The sequence below is a fragment of the Macrobrachium nipponense genome, chromosome 19 (assembly GCF_015104395.2).
Source record: "Macrobrachium nipponense isolate FS-2020 chromosome 19, ASM1510439v2, whole genome shotgun sequence".
In the NCBI taxonomy this organism is placed as follows: domain Eukaryota; kingdom Metazoa; phylum Arthropoda; class Malacostraca; order Decapoda; family Palaemonidae; genus Macrobrachium; species Macrobrachium nipponense.
In genome coordinates, this window is record NC_061088.1 from 56,465,906 (window position 1) to 56,482,402 (window position 16,497).

The following is a 16,497-nucleotide window of genomic DNA, read 5'->3' on the forward strand; positions in this document are numbered from 1 at the left end:
ATATTGTGTGTGTATGTATAACTGAATCACGAAAGTTTGGAACATGATAAATCCATAAAATAAAGGTATAACACGAAGGAAAAATAAACAACGGAGTTTCTGCAAGATCTTTCGACGTTCAACGTCCTTTACTCAGCAGATAAACTGACTTACATGAGGAATTGACAGTACAGGAAAGCTCGTATAACTGACAGATAGGGATTATAAGGAGATTAGTACCTAGAATCCGGCATACCATGGAGAAAGAGGTATATATATATATATATATATATATATATATATATACATATATATATATATATATATATATATATATATATATATATACAAGTATATTGCTGAACTATTTTCCTCAGTATCATGTTATAAGTTGAAAACAACTTGTCATGTCTGAATTAACAAATGAAGAAAAGCTTCCTGGCTGCCTACCGCTATGCAAGGTCTCTTTAGTCTATGGTGACATTTGTAAACAAACCGACAACACAAAAGAGGCAGCAAAGTCATTTCTTTCTGTTGTGGGGCTGTTATTTGAAATGAAATTGTTCGTCAATTTGATTTGATTTACATAGATTTTTGGCATTATGCCAAGCACTGGGGCAACTAAGGCCATTCAGCGCTGAAACGGAAATTGACTGTAAAAGGTTTGAAAGGTGTAACAGGAGGAAAACCTCAAAGCAGTTGCAGTATGAAACAATTGTTTGGGAGAGGGTGGACAGTAAGATGGAAGAAAGAGGATATGAACGGAGGTGCAGTAAAAGGAATAAAAGTAGTTGCGGCTAGGGGCCGAAGGGACGCTGCAAAGAACCCTAATTATTGCCTACATTGCAGCGAATGAGGTGCACTGACGGCACTACTCCCCTGCGGGGAAGAATGGTCGTACAATAAGACAACACAAAGCTACTCAACCAATGCAGCGGCAGCGTTTCCTCCCAAAAGTTCGTTTGCTTGTGACCATCAACTCAACGTAAAAACACCATACAAACAAACACACACAAACAAACATCTCAAAGAGCATGATGGATGACCTTGCCCTGGTGATCGATAATGTTTACCAGAGGCTGGAAATGTGGTTGTAGTTACAACAAGGCTTAAACGTTATAGCATCTTACCAAATTTGTTTCCTTTGATTGAAATCTTCCAATGCATGAAATACATTATTCTTTCAATACAATATTGTCTTCAGGAATTTTCACATCACAATAATCTACACTTTTTTTTTCCCACATACAGCACTTCACAATCATCTCAAATAGCTCTCTTTTGCTCTATAGCTGTACAAGTGTTCTTCGTACAATAATTGCATTATATTCCATAACAGTTGTCTAATTTGCCGTCAGAGATAATAATAGATAAAATTGGGACTAACCGACCCGACCGGAAGTGGTGAAGGGAAAGGCACCATCGTCCATCCATGCACGACCGAGGCTGCCTTTTTTGGAAAGACATATTCCAAATACGTTTTCCCCCCGAAGGAGGTTCGTGCTGTAAGTGCACCTCATTCGGTGCAATGTAGGCATTACTTCGGTTTCTTTGCAACGTCCCTTCGGCCCCTAGCAGCAACTACTTTCAGTCCTTTTACTGTACCTCCGTTCATAATGTCTTCCTACCATCTTACTGTCCACCCTCTCATAACAATTGATTCATAGTGCAAATGCTTTGAGGTTTTCCTCCTGTTACACCTTTCAAACCTTTTACTGTCAATTTCGTTTTCAGCGCTGAATGGCCTTCGTTGCCCCAGTGCTTGGCATAATACAAAAAACTTATATAAATCAAATGGAAATACGGTTTTTCTTGAGAAACCCTTACAAAAGTTCCTTTGATATGTAGGTACTACTGCGCAAACCCCATCTACCATATTCAGGTTTATTCTTAAGATACACCATCATATCACACGACGACACCTTTTTCCACATACAAGTCACCTGTCAATTAAACGAGCCCTCTGTTATCGTCTAGTTCCAATTTGCAGTGGAAATAAAACCTCAGATAAGGAGTGTCGTCTCGATGTTCTCCCTACCTATATCTCCAGATGCTGCTCCCGTATTCAAGCATTGGCTGCTCATCTTCTTTTCACGAAAGAAAAATGCTACTGAAGGAACTAACGATGCTATCCTGATATTATTGCTCGAGAACTTTGAGCTGATATCTGATTGCGCTACTTATAATGCCGATCGCAAAACTGAAACAGTTTTATTTGTACAGTCTGCTAACGAAGTTGTTTCTCGACATCGTCTTGCCACCCGTTGGTAGACGATGTCGGGAGAAACTGAGGATGAGAGGTATTGACGCGCTCTACTACACAAACTTAGGGCCACTGCCATATCAAGGACGTTTCCTCAGAGTCAGAGGTCTTTAGGCGTGAAAGTATTTGTGATGCTTTTGTTACTGGGATTTTCACTTAACGTATCCGATTGTATATGTAGAATCTACCGGTCATTTTTACCAGATACATATGTAATTGTCATAGCCACAATGCTCTCTTAACTTCTCGAATTCTTTGCTCTTTTTTGGATAGGGCACTGGAACTCTCGCAGTCTTATGACTCCCTCTGACGAATCATTCCTGCAGGCGCCGTTCAATCTCTGTCGAAACGTGATTATCATTCACCTTTTAATGAAAGAGACACGTGAGACGTCCGAAGCTGCAGTTGATGATTCCGTATGCTGGCTGTACAGTACAAGAGACACACACGTTCATTTCCTAGAAACAAGCGTCACCCTAGACAGAAGTGTCCTGCTGCACAGGAAGTAACTCGTCGAAAATGCAATTAACTTGGATACTTTGCTAAGGTATGCTTAAGTCAATCCCAACCTACTTCTGCCATCTCTTCATTCACCGCTACTCTTGCTTCTGTCCTGCCGACGCTGAATAGTTTCATCTTCTAATTCTATGCGTGTGGAACTAAAGTCAAATATCCTCTTTGACACTGGCATTCGGAAAATTTCGTTTGTGATAATATTCTGAAAAAATATAAAAGTACCCGTCACCCCTTACTAACGGACCCAATAAGCTTAAATTAGTGTAATGTACATTGGTATAACACTACAGCAAATGTTTATCGCTTTTGGCGTTGCTGATATGGCACCCCAGGATCTTCCTGGCAGTTAGACTTGAGGTGGTTCTGCTGAAGTCTGTGTGAGTTGGCATCCTACGGAGACCGATGAGGGGTCTGCAAGACGTCCACTAATGACACAAATGTTCGTAATTGCAATGCATATAGCAACAACAATGAGGATATCACACTGACGTTTTCCAAAGCAAAATTACTCGACTAATTACTTCACAAATTGGAATGTATTTAAAGGGAATTCATGACATGGGAATTGCGGAAATTTGGAATGTCACAGCGAAAGTAGGAGTGCAAGACAAAAGGAGGGTGTAAGGCTGGCAACCAACTGTTGTTTTCTTACCTTATCTCTTTGGAGTGACTGTCGTAGAGACTTGGGGGCCTGACGGATGTCAGTTGGCTGCAGTGCTTCACCATAGGGCATAGTCGAAATGGATTTCCCCACTTCAACTTGAGGGAGGCAGCAAGTAAGAGGAGCTCGGGAGGAGTTCGACTCACGATGGCAGACGGTTCATCATGGCTACCTAGATGGTACCAAAGGAGAGTGTTGCAAGGCTCCTGTCATCCTGGGACAGAGTGGACTTCTTGATGGCGTGGTTAGGGGAGGCAGGATCCTGAGTGTAGCAAACGGGGAGGTCAGGGTGTAGGCCTGGCACTCATGTGGCACTGTGGAATTGTGGACTTCTTTGTAGAAGGTGAGACTAGACATAGGGCAACACAAACAATGGACATGTCCTGGACTCGAGCAGAGTGCGATTAAGTGCCTAAGTCTGTACGGATTGAGAGTAGGATTGCACTGCCAATGGTTGCTAGACTTGAACTATAGTCTCAGCACATATAGATGCTTCGTAGCGTCTTGACCTGCAGCTAAGGTATGGACTTCACAGGGCACACTCATACCCACAAGGGGTGGGGGTCAGTTGGGAGTTTGGAATTTTGACCCCCGAACTCGAGGTTTTGAGTGGATTTCTGATGATTTGGCCAGTGGCTTCCTGCTGTGATTCTGATTTCCGGGGGGCCCTGGGGGGGTGATAATGCCAGGTGTCTTGTCCTTACATCGAGGTGACTTGGATCCTGAAAATAACAATTGGTGCCAGTATCGAGTTGGAAAACAAGAGAACAAAAGAACATATATGCAAGAGGAGAACTTGTTTGTTTGTTTGGTGCTTTTACATTGCATGGAAGGAGGGGTTATTCAGCAACAGGACCAACAGCTTTATGTGACTTCCGAACCACGTCGAGAGAAAACTTCTATCACCAGAAATACACATTTCTCACACCTCAGTGGAATGCCCGAGAATCGCATTCGCGGCCACTGAGGTGGCAGGCCAAGACCGTACCGATCACGCCACTGAGGCGCTTAAGAGGAGAGCAGGTAGCAAATGTCTATCGTGACAGGACCATGGCTGAAGCGCTTAAGGGCTCGCTAATGTGCCAAGGGTCAAGTGAGGAACTGACCGTGGGTTAGAGCCGGAATGTTACGCTGGGTCAAGGTAAGTGTGTATTCTTACATGACAATGGCTACTGCTGGACAGGCATTGTTAACCCTTGAAGAGGTAAGGGGGCGGGACTGAAAGCAATTTGCAGGTGTGGATCTCACCTTGCACTAAAGGGGTTGGTTCCTTTGCGGAAGGTGTTTGGTAGATCATTTATCATCCAGGATTTCAGTGGGGAACTCTTCCCAAATTAATGACTTGAAAGTCAAAATACTGCCAAAGGGAAACTAACAAGGTACAGTTCTAGGGAGGACCTGACACAGATGGGAAATACTTCTGAGGATAACCACTTCTGGAGAGCATTACAAATCTCACCCTTGTGCTGTGCATGGAAACTGAACTTTACTTAACTTTATTATCTGTGAACTTAGTTCGTAATTAAAATGATAGGGGCCAAGTATATGCCACTATCAGCCAGTTATACTCGGGAAAATATAGTATATACATATATGTAGACAGTGTATAGAACGAGTTTATGCAAATATTTCAGGAAATGAAAGAAAAAGTAATTCTGAGCAGAAAAATTTACAGTATTAAGTAATGCATTTTAAGGCTTCATTTGCCATCGAGGTGAATTTATCAATTAAGCATTTGTCATTGAAACAACCATATCACTCTCAGGGAAGTGATATGGCTGACTGGATGCTGGAGTAGTCAGGGATCGTGTGGCGTTTGGGGGGAAGGCAAAAGCAATCAGGTGATCGGTTCATTTGTCCCTCTCAAAAGCCAAGATAAGTGGGCGTGTCTGCCGGAATACAAGTATCAAATTCCTGTTTCATATTGAGAGCAAGAAACTGGAGACAATGACTCCCCACTTCATGGAGGTCGAGTAAGTGGATATGATGTGAGGAAGACAACACAACTGACCTGCAATATCCCCAGACAAAACACTGCTGAATTATACTTAGGGACACATGAAATAGCTAGTGTGCAAGAAGATGAACACCAAACTGGAAGGAACTTCTGTAGAGAATCAAGGAAGTTTCACATCACATCAAGAAGCCAGAAATTCTAAGAAAAGTAAGAATTCCATATTGCCAAGAGCAGCAATATGTACCAATGCCAGTAGTGGCCACTTTGAAAATTTAATGTGATAAGGATAAAAAATGCTCCAAACTTACTTCAGTGAACCACTTTTTAGATGACACTGTTGCAAAATCAAAGAAAAGCAAGCCCAATTGAATCTCCTCTCCATCGAAGCTAGGCATATTCATAAGATACTGTCAAAGATTTAAAATGTATTATTAAAGAACTCAAAAGGAAAAATGCATCGGTGGAAATGCTTTTGTCTCCATCAAATAAAAAAAAAAATGGAAACATGACTGAAAAGTTCCTTTCCTTCTTTACTGTCAAAGGTAGCCTATTCATACAGTAATCAAGAGGTAAAAAAAGCTGACATCAATCAAAATATGGTATCCTCTCCCACCGTTTTCCCTCGTCATCATGACTCCTGTCACCATCACTCATTCTGCATGGGCATCGTAGCCTAGTCCAAAAACTGCGTGGTGACGAGGTGTCAGGGCAGAGCAGTCTAGAATTCACGGATAAAAAAAAAGTGTTTCTAAAGAACATTTACAATACTTAATTGATACGTAAAACCGTATGGTTCCACTAATCATTAATATCACACTATATGAAGTCTGTTCACAGATGATTTTCTAGTTGAAGGGACTATACTGTTGCTTTGTTCAATAACTTGCAAGAAAAAAATCATAATTAAAAGACTAGCAACGCACTTTCCTTATCCGCTCCTCTCCCCACCTAGATCTAACCCTGGTTACTCCAACCTCTCGTAAACAACCAGGCCCACCTACGAGCAGTGTTGATGATATTCGGTTATTTTAAAAATTCTTCCCGCCACCAAATGTAGACTTGAGATGTGTTTCCTTATAAACATTTTCTGCTTAGAATTACTTTTTCTTTAATTTTTTTAAATATTTGCATAAAATCGTGTCAAACCCTGTAAATATCATATCTACCTTGGAAATAATCTTCCTGGTCTCCCTGTCTCTGTCCCCACAGCATTCCGTCTATTGTATAATATTGAGTAATATTGGATGTTCTAAATATGTTGGGTTTTGTGGATTCTGTGTCCATTTAATTATTGTTATTGTATTTTCTGAAGTTATATAAATGGGAGTATGCTAAAGAGTGTATGATCTTCACTCTATTCACCCAGTATAGCATACCTACTGTCACGACATCGACTTAAATCCTTTACCCGTCTTATGGACGTGTTGACTACGAGCCTGTAAGATAAGGTAACCAAAATCAAATCACACGGATGAAATTGGTCTCTCTCTCTCTCTCTCTCTCTTTCTACATCTGTAACTTGTGTTAAGCATTATCAAAGGTAAAAAGTGAAAAGTGATGCAAACAATTGAGAATATCACTGGAACGTTCTTCACAGTCTTCGTCACTATCAAGGAACAAATCATCCTCATCATCACTCTCCACTCTCACTGTTGATAATTACGGGATCTACAGGTTAGTGGGAGTTATCAGTGAACCAACAGAAAGAAGATCTGCTCACTTACCCCCAAATCTCCCTTGTACGCGGAGCTTTTTCTACCTCTTTATTATGTCAGCAGGTGAATTGCCATGATGAACAGGTTCCTCTAAGATACCCCAGGTGGGAGGCAACTCCACCCAATTGGGTAAACCTTGTCTCTCTTGGCCTTGCGTGGACCAGTACTCATCCTTGAAAGCTCTGGAGAGTCTCACTGCGCAGACCTTTCACCCACACCTCCCTTGTTGCTCTAACATGCCAAAGATACTATTAACAGAAAACATTGGGAAAAATGAACCATTATAATGGTTGTTATGTCAAAACTTGCTATCCTTGTCATTAGGAACTCTCCAATTTTTTGCTGGTATTGAAAAATATAATGGAAAATGGTATTTATTGTACAGATAGGTTTAGGGGGGAGAGATAAGGAAAACAACGATAAAGAAAGAGTGGTAGAGGGAGGGTGGGAGGGAGAGAGAGGGGATGGGGGATAGCGAATGTTCGATTGTGTAGAGCAGCCCTGCTAGCTCATGCGACTTTGCCTTTAAAAGTCAAGAGTAAACGCCTTAACTAACACCACTTCATAATGCACTATATTGCCAAAAATTAGTGGGAGGTGTCTTGTACACTGTGTCAAAGTACCATTTCGATCAAATAATTATTTTGAAAAATATTTAAGAAAAACTATGACTCGCAGCCCCTGAAATGGATAGTAGAATATACTTATGACTTTAATTTACCTTAATGTCACTCCACATCTGATGTCTCTCTCTCACTTTCAGAATCCAATTTATGGGATATAAATGAACGTCTCCGGACTCAGCTACTCCAGAACTACCAGAAAATGACCTTTCCCCACAAGGGGCCCAACGATACAGCAACTGTTTTCTTCGACTTCTTGTTGATGGGAGCCTGGTTTCAAGAAGATCTCCAGATTCTCAATGTCAAGTCGTGGGTTGTCATGGTGAGTGTTCATGAGCTAACTGCTGTTTACATTAGAGAGGGAGGGTTTACAGGTTTTGTTGGGTTTGTTAGTTTGTTTGTTTATTGGATGACGCAAAAAAGCTACTTTTGGGGGTTTTGATGAAAGGTGAAAAGCCCATCCACCACCAATAGCTGATAAGATTTAGGGTGCTAAAGGCATGCCACTTGTGGAGAAGCTTTTTGGGGAAGGACTGCTTACTGCCAACAGTCTGGCCTCATATTGAGATCAATTCAAGTAACATCATCATCCCTGCCTATTTTGGGAGGCCCTCCTATGGGCCGTCATTTGATGTAGCTAACCTTCTTTTAAGGCCGCCCACACAAGAGCAACTTTTTATTACCAGTTGTCACGACAACAAAATTGCCAAAAATAGAACAAACAATTCTCTATGGGTGCCCGCACAAGGACAATTTTTCTTGTGGCAGCAGCAAAGCATTGTGAGGTAGTTGTGTCTGGAGGAATTTCTCTGACAACACAATTATTGTCGGCAACTGCGGCCGGCTATAGAAACCGTTATTTCAAATGGGACCCAACTTGCGAGCAACTTTCGGTTGGTGCCACCAGAGCCTCCTGCTGCCTCCACTGTGTTTAGTAGTCAAACTGTAGTGGGAGAGAGGATGTGGTAGGCTACTACGTCACGTCTATAAAAGATGTATTTGACTGCGAAACACTTATAGTAGAGGTGGAGTAGAGACCACCTCTTTATGATTTTCAACGAAAAGAATGCATCCATAAGAATATAAAGTTTCTTTTGACATCCGAAGTAATTAAAATATTTATCAGGGTGCCCTTTTATATCATCAAATAATGTGTGGAAATGCTCCACATAGTAACCTCTGACTGACTATGGGGTGTATGGTGTACTAGTATACTTTCTTGGCCATTTTTTGCTCTTCCTCCTCAGGAAGAGGGCACAATAACTGCTAGTTTCACAGTATCCATGATCTAGACCTTGTCCATGATGACACTATCAACAATAGTTGCCACCATCGTGTGGTTCATGTGCTGTTGCGACAATTTTTTATTGTGATAATTTTCTGTTGCTCGTGTGGGCAGCCTAAGTATTTGTCCGTTGCATATTATAATTTTCTCAAATAGCTTGCTTGTTGCACTTTTGGCTTTATTCATGTAGTAGCTGTAAGCATGTACACTGCAAACAATTGTGCTTTCTATTAAGTTTTCTGTAGGTCTTTACCATTTTTGCTTACTCGGGGAGTAAGCCTACAGACTACTTTCTTGATGTTCTTGTTGAGGGTAAGAAAGGTCTATGGAAGTGCTCAAAAAGGTCTGAAAAAAGCGTTTTACATTGGGTTAAAGATACAGGACTTTTAGGGTAGGATATTTGTGATTTATTTTTTAGAGTGAAAATGTAAAAAATAAATAACGTGCATGTTAAACTGTACAGAAAAATTATTGCTAAGAAAATATAGCAGACTTATTTTGATTTTCCTTAGTGAAACAAGGTTTTATTTGACCGTAGATTTTAGCAGAGGGACGAGTCTCGTCACACAGGAAATCATTGTTTATTAATTTGACTGCACTTTTCATTATACCTCATCATTTCCATAAATGGTCTGACAGTTACAATACGTCTAGTCTTGTGACGACACCATTTTTATCGTTTATATTTTTCCAAGTACCTTCCATGGTAGAATTCAAGACACTTTCTTGAAACTATACGACTGAGACCTTTCGCATGTCTTTCACCGGGGAAACAGAAGGATCAACTTTTGCTTCGAATCATCAGCGTTTGTTTCGACTCACCCAGGGGAAAACCAAAATGGGACACATCTAGCTCTAAACACAGAAAATGGTCGTTCATGAGAATACCCTGAAAACAAGGTCAGTAACTGAGTTTCCGACCAGACTAGTGTGTTAGTCATGGCACAAAGGATATACAGTATCTTTCCACTAGTGAAGATGCTATCTTGATATTGTTTGCACTGTGCCTTCCAAACTGGATGATGACTCACGTTTCCCTCCCATTGAAGCACCTTTGATCACCTTCAGCCAACACTTGGTGTTCTTTGAGGTGAGTAGCTGCAACACTGTTTCCCAAGTGCAACGTTTGATAAGTCCTTCCGGCAAATGGCCACTCGTCCCAATAGTCTCAAATTCAAATAAATCTTCATGTTGGCTGGTTACTCATGATGCATGATATGATATAAGAGTTTGAGTCTACAGAAATCGTCTGATTTCGAGGACCATGATCAGGCTCAGATGTGAAATGGTTGCTGCAGAAGATACGAACGAGAGACAACTTGTTAGTAGTGTCAATCAATAGAAAATCTATTGTTCATACGAGGACAAACAAAATGTGAAATAGCTGACAATCGAGGGATCAGAGGACCAGAGATATAATCATTTGTGGTACCTACGCACATGTCATGTATCCTTCAAGTGCAGCATTTGATTTGTCAATATACCGCATTGAGCAAAATCTGTCTGTCTGTCTTTCAGTCACATTGTTTGATTTATCTTACTTTTGGATCATCGCATATTGACCATTGCGAAATACTATGAATAAATCAAGCATCGTATCAGCCACGCTTTTGTGGGATTAGTGCTTTCAGTGCACCTCGTGTGGCGAATTGTAAGGACTACAAAGGACTGTTTGGGGCGTCCCTTTGGCCCTTAGCTGCACTCAGTTTTTAGCCTTTTACAATACCTCCATTCTCTTCCAGCTTGCTGTCCAACCACTCCAGGCCTCTGTTTCATTGTCTTAACCGTTGGATGGCTGAAAGCTGCCCCAGTGCTTGGCTCTATGCCTGCCTCATTAGTCCAAACAAATCAAAAGATAACATCCAGTGGTCTGAAGGATTAGCAGAACTGCTGCTGATGCCTATACCTCCTACATATATTATGTTTGTCATACTTTCAGTCTGTCTTTCGAGGTGGCAAAACCAAGGGCGAAAGTCAGCACAGCAAAGCTTAATAATAACATCCGAAACCTTCTTCCACAGATGTGGCATGAACCTAGATTCGTCTGGGACCCCAAAGACTTCGGCAGCATAGAAGTGCTTCACCTCGCCTCAGATGAGATCTGGAAGCCAGACATCGCTCTCTATAACAAGTAAGTCTTACCGGGCTCATAGGAGTGGTCGTACCTCTTAGTCAGTCTTTTCTCATAGTATATTTTCCATCTTCCAATACTTTAGAGCAGTGGTTCTCAACATTTTTTATTATCACGCAGTTCATCCCTCCTCGCCCCCTCGAATCTATAAGCAAAATTACCTCCCAGATTTAAAAGAAATGATTAGAGAGAGAGAGAGAGAGAGAGAGAGAGAGAGAGAGAGAGAGAGAGAGAGAGAGAGAATGCATGTTTGAATACCAGAGAGTGTGCAGCGTAAGTCCCTTCAACATTCAACCTGTTTCTGTATTTGGTCTGGAGAGCAACGAGCGAGGAAAATGCAGCTTCACAAAGATACTACAGGGATCCGAACATACGATCCGAACGAGTCCACCTGGGGTAGTAGACTATAGGGAACTAACGTTAAAAGGCGACACTTGCATTTTTTCATAAACCTCTGAATACTAGTCCTAACTATTGTTATGATAATAACAAATATAATTAGAGAATTTTTAATTTTTCCCCTAGAGCTCGCGACCCCTCAGGAAATTGCTGACGCAGCCCCGCAACCCTCAGGTTAGAACCACTCCTTTTATAGAAACTGGGCAGCACTCCATGGAGGCTGTCATTCTCTTAGGCGCTTCCACTTTTATTTCCAAGTCAGTAAGTCAGAGTTTTCTATGGCCTCGATTGTTTGGCCTCGATTGTTTGCGGCAATGAGGACTGAGAGGACGATCCCCTCCAATATCAGTGCAAAAAAAGATAAACATATATACAATATATATATGCACAAACATATATACTATTTACACACATATATACGTATATATATATATATATATATATATATATATATATATATATATATATATATATATCTATATATAAATGTATATATACATACACACACACCACACACACATATATATATATATTATATATATATATATATATATATATATATCTATATCTATATCTATATATATATATATATATATATATATATATATATATAGATATAGATATAGATATATATATATATATATATATATATATATATATATATATATATATATATATATATATATATATATATTATTTTCACATCACCGTGACATTTCATATAAAACGTAAGCTACAAACGTCGTTCAATATCCAATTCTCTCTGCTTGTGGAAGACGCCAACGGCCGTCAGTACTTATGGTATCAGCCTCACTTCACTCCGACTAAACCTGGGAACTTCTCCTTCGTGTTATATATATCTATACACACACATACACACACACACACACACATATACATATATATATATATATATATATATATATATATATATACATTATACATATATATATATATATGTATATAGTATATATGTATATATATATATATATGTATGATATATATATGTATATATATATGTATATATATATATATATATATATATATATATATATATATATATATATATATATATATATATATATATACTATATATATATATTAAGGACAGGTGACAGGGAGACAACCAGTTGCCAGGAATGGTACTAAATTCATTGCAGTGCCTACGCATTTTTTAGCCTCTGGTTACATCATCATGGATGAATCAAATCGCACAAACGAGCTAAAATCCATATCACATAAGTAACACACATACAAACAACATTTCACATTTTGAAAATACCGAAAATAGTTAAAATTGAAGAAGAAGAGAGCAGACTCAAGACAGTATTGAAAGAGCACCTGTTGTGTCGGAAGATGACAGCTGAATGAGATGGAAGGAAGGCGGAGCCACAAAGAAACCAGGCGCACTCCAAATACAGGGGTACAGAAGTGGTGTGTGAGTTCGATCCTGGCGCCAGCTGCTTAATGTATAATAACTCAAGAATGTACAGTTCGTGTAAGTGGCTTGTTTGACCCTAGGTAGAAAGTCAGAATATTTGATATCAACATGGCAGATTTTTTAATGGTTTCTGATGTTGGGAAATTCATGGTTTGACTATTTACAGCCAGTACGAGGACTCACTCCTCTATGTGAGTCAGCTCTGACCCTCAGCAATCTTTTGGTCGATCTAACATAAATCCCCGAATCACATTTGGGGCAAGAATAATATCAATGAACGACCATCAATTGCAATGTTGGGCGGAGCTTATCTTTGATTTATAAAAAATAAACAATTGTAAGGGTTTTTAAGAATTAAAAGGACTTACAGCATGCTAAAATGTTTCTCAATAGTTAACCTAATATTCCTTCTGAATTTGTCCTTTCTTATATGAAGAATACTTGCGTACAATTTCTTACGAGGAACTTTACTAATCGTAGGTAGATCAAGTCATTTCTTATTTAAGAAAGGTTTACAGTGTTAAAAAAAGATACGAGACGGAAAAAAGTAATCAGTAAAGTACCATGATCAAAACTCAAGTTCATTGGGAAAAGGGTGGCAGGAGGTTGGAGAGTCAGCTCTGTGAAGCAGTGCAAAAATCGAATTCACATAGCTGGGCACAGTGACCTGCAAACGGTGCGCCCTTGAGAAAGAGGTTGAGGCAGAGGTCGAGGCTTCATTATGATCAGGCAAATGATGTACCATTGATGCAGGTTTCGGAAGAAGAGGACCTTACCTTACAGACTTTACAGCTCGTTCAGGTTGTCCTAGGTCCCCCAGTGTGAAGCACTTCTAATGTCTACCAGAGAATTTCTGCTGCATCTTCCAGTATATTTTGCATATTCCAATCTTGGATGGTCTGGGATGCAGTTTAGATGTTTGTCGAGCTTACTCTTAAACGCATCTACGCTCACTCCTGATATATTCCTCAGATGAGCTGACAACGCATTGAATAGACTGCATTATTGATGCTGGTGCATAGGGGATTCCTGTCCTGCGTGCTTTCCTTAGTTTTCCTGGTATAGTTTTGGGCACTCTTAATCTACCTCTGCTTGCTCTATCTGATATTTTTAGCTCCATGATGTTTTCGGTAATTCCTTCTATCTGTTCCATGCCTGTATTATCATGTAGCATTCTCTTCTCCTTTCGAGACTATATAATTTTAAAATTTGTAGTTTTTCCCAGTAGTAAAGGCCCTTAACTTCTTCTATTGTAGCTGTAAAGGACCTTTGTACACTCTCTATTTGTGCAATATCCATTTGGTAGTGTGGGTACTATATCGTATTGCAATATTCAAGTGGACTACGTACATACGTTTTTTAAAGCATAATCATGTGTTCGGCTTTTCTTGTTTTGAAGTGCTGTAACAACATTCCCATTTTTGCTTTGCATTTTGACAAAAGTATTGCCATTTGATCATTGCATAACATGTTGCTATTCAACATCACACCAAGGTCTTTAACTGCTTCTTTATTTGTGATTGTCTCGTTATTAGGTCCTCTATATGCATATAGCATTCATTCTTTATCTCCATAATTTATTTATTAAAATTTATCAGAGTTAAATACCATCCTATTTACCTCTGCCCATTCATATATTTTGTTTAGGTCTCTTTGTAGCGAGTTCTTATCTTCATCACAAGTAATTTCTCTACTTATTCTTGTGTCACCGGCGGAACTACTCACTACCGAGTCCTTAACATTACTGTCTATGTCTGCAATCATAATAGCAACAGCAATGCAGCTAACACCGTACTTGTGGCACACCGGATAGTACCTTAGCCTCATCCGATTTCTCATTGTTTGCAATCACTATCTGTTTTCTGTTTTGTAAAAATTCTTTTATCCATCTTCCTACTTTGTCCACTATATTATGTTTTCTAACTTTCTTCACTGATATGTTATGGTCTACCTTGTCAAAAGCTTTTGCAAAGTCTAGGTAAACCACATCTATTTCTTTTTCTTTTATCATATTTCCATATCTCACAGTGGACTAACAATTGGGTTTGTGTACTTTTTCCAGGTACAAAACCATGTTGTCCTTTATTAAACAAATTATTTTTCATTAAATGTTCCATTATATTTTTCTTCATTACCCTTTCATACACTTTCATAATCTGTGATGTTAGACTCACAGGCCTATAATTACTTGCTTCTAGTCTTGATCCACTTTTGAAAGTAGGGGTAATATATGCTAATTTATGTTCATCATAAATCTTGTCAGTGTCTACACTTTGTCTTAATGATATTGTGAGCGGCTTTGCGATAGAATGAACTACTTTCTTCAACAAAAAGGCATAGATGCCATCTGGTCTGGCTGCTGATCCATTTTTAATTTCATTAATAGCCTGGACAATATCGGCTTCATAAATATCTATGTACGATAAATATTCACTATTTTCACCTCTTATTTCTGTATCATTATCTTCTTTATCAATTCTAGGGGTAAATTCTCTCTTATATTTTTCTGCTAATATGTTGAATATTACTTTTTTTATTTGCTAATCACCATTCATTTCTTTGAGGGCCTATTTCTACTCTTCTTTTATTCATATTTTTTGCATATGAGTAAAATAGTTTGGTGGTTTGCTTGATATTTACTAGGGTCTTTTCTTCTAAGTCCCGTTTTTCATTTCCTTTTGATTGTTTAATCTTTTGTTCTGCATTTTCTATCTTACTTTTTAGTTCCATCACTTTCCATGCATTCTTTTCTTTTGCAAGACCTTTTTTCCACTTTCAGATTTTCTGGAACAAGATCCTTCTGTCTCTTGGTATACTTATTCACTATTTTCTCTAATATTTTATATAGTATATCCGTATTTACCTGTATATCATCACTTACGAATATGTTTTCCCAATCTTTGTTTATTTCTTCATTTATTTCAGACCATTTTATATTCTTACTATAGAAATTGTATTTTCCATATCCTTCCCACTTTTTCATCTCTTGCTTATCTCTGTTTTCACTTGCTTTGGAACGGACTTTTAATTCTATGACATTATGGTCTGAAATACTCTTACTATACACTATTATTACTTTAATTAACATAATTCACCTTGTTCACAAATACTAGGTCAAAAATATTATCCTTTCTTAGTGGCAGGTGATTTATTTGCTGACTGTTATGTTCTAGTAGCATATCTAATAACCTCTTATCTTCTGCACTACTATTACTCTCTTTTTTTATATGTATAAATACAAAAACCACATTCTCCTATTCATTCTGTTTCATAAATCTACGAAAGGAAAGGTTAAAGTCTCCGGATAGGATTATAGTCCAGTCATTGTGATTTCTACATAATATATCATCCAATTTTTTATTATGTCAAACTCTTCAGTTTTAGGGTGGTCTGTATATTACGATGTTCACTAATTTTCCAGATTCAAATTCTACCGTTATTAATTCACATTTTGTGTTACTATATTTCTCATATATTTTTCCTTGATTCATGTCTCTCCCATTCATCGCGGTTTCCCCTTGATTCCT

General features: G+C 38.8%; 1 protein-coding gene across 1 annotated transcript in view; it reads left to right on the forward strand.

The window, feature by feature from the left end:
• Nucleotides 1-16,497, forward strand: part of LOC135217246 (neuronal acetylcholine receptor subunit alpha-6-like) — a 61,983-nt gene that overhangs the window by 25,289 nt on the left and 20,197 nt on the right. Inside the window, exons 2-3 of the mRNA XM_064252975.1 lie at nt 7,855-8,036; nt 11,021-11,130. Of these exons, the coding sequence (XP_064109045.1) occupies nt 7,855-8,036; nt 11,021-11,130 (292 nt within the window). The remainder of the gene's footprint in view (nt 1-7,854; nt 8,037-11,020; nt 11,131-16,497) is intronic.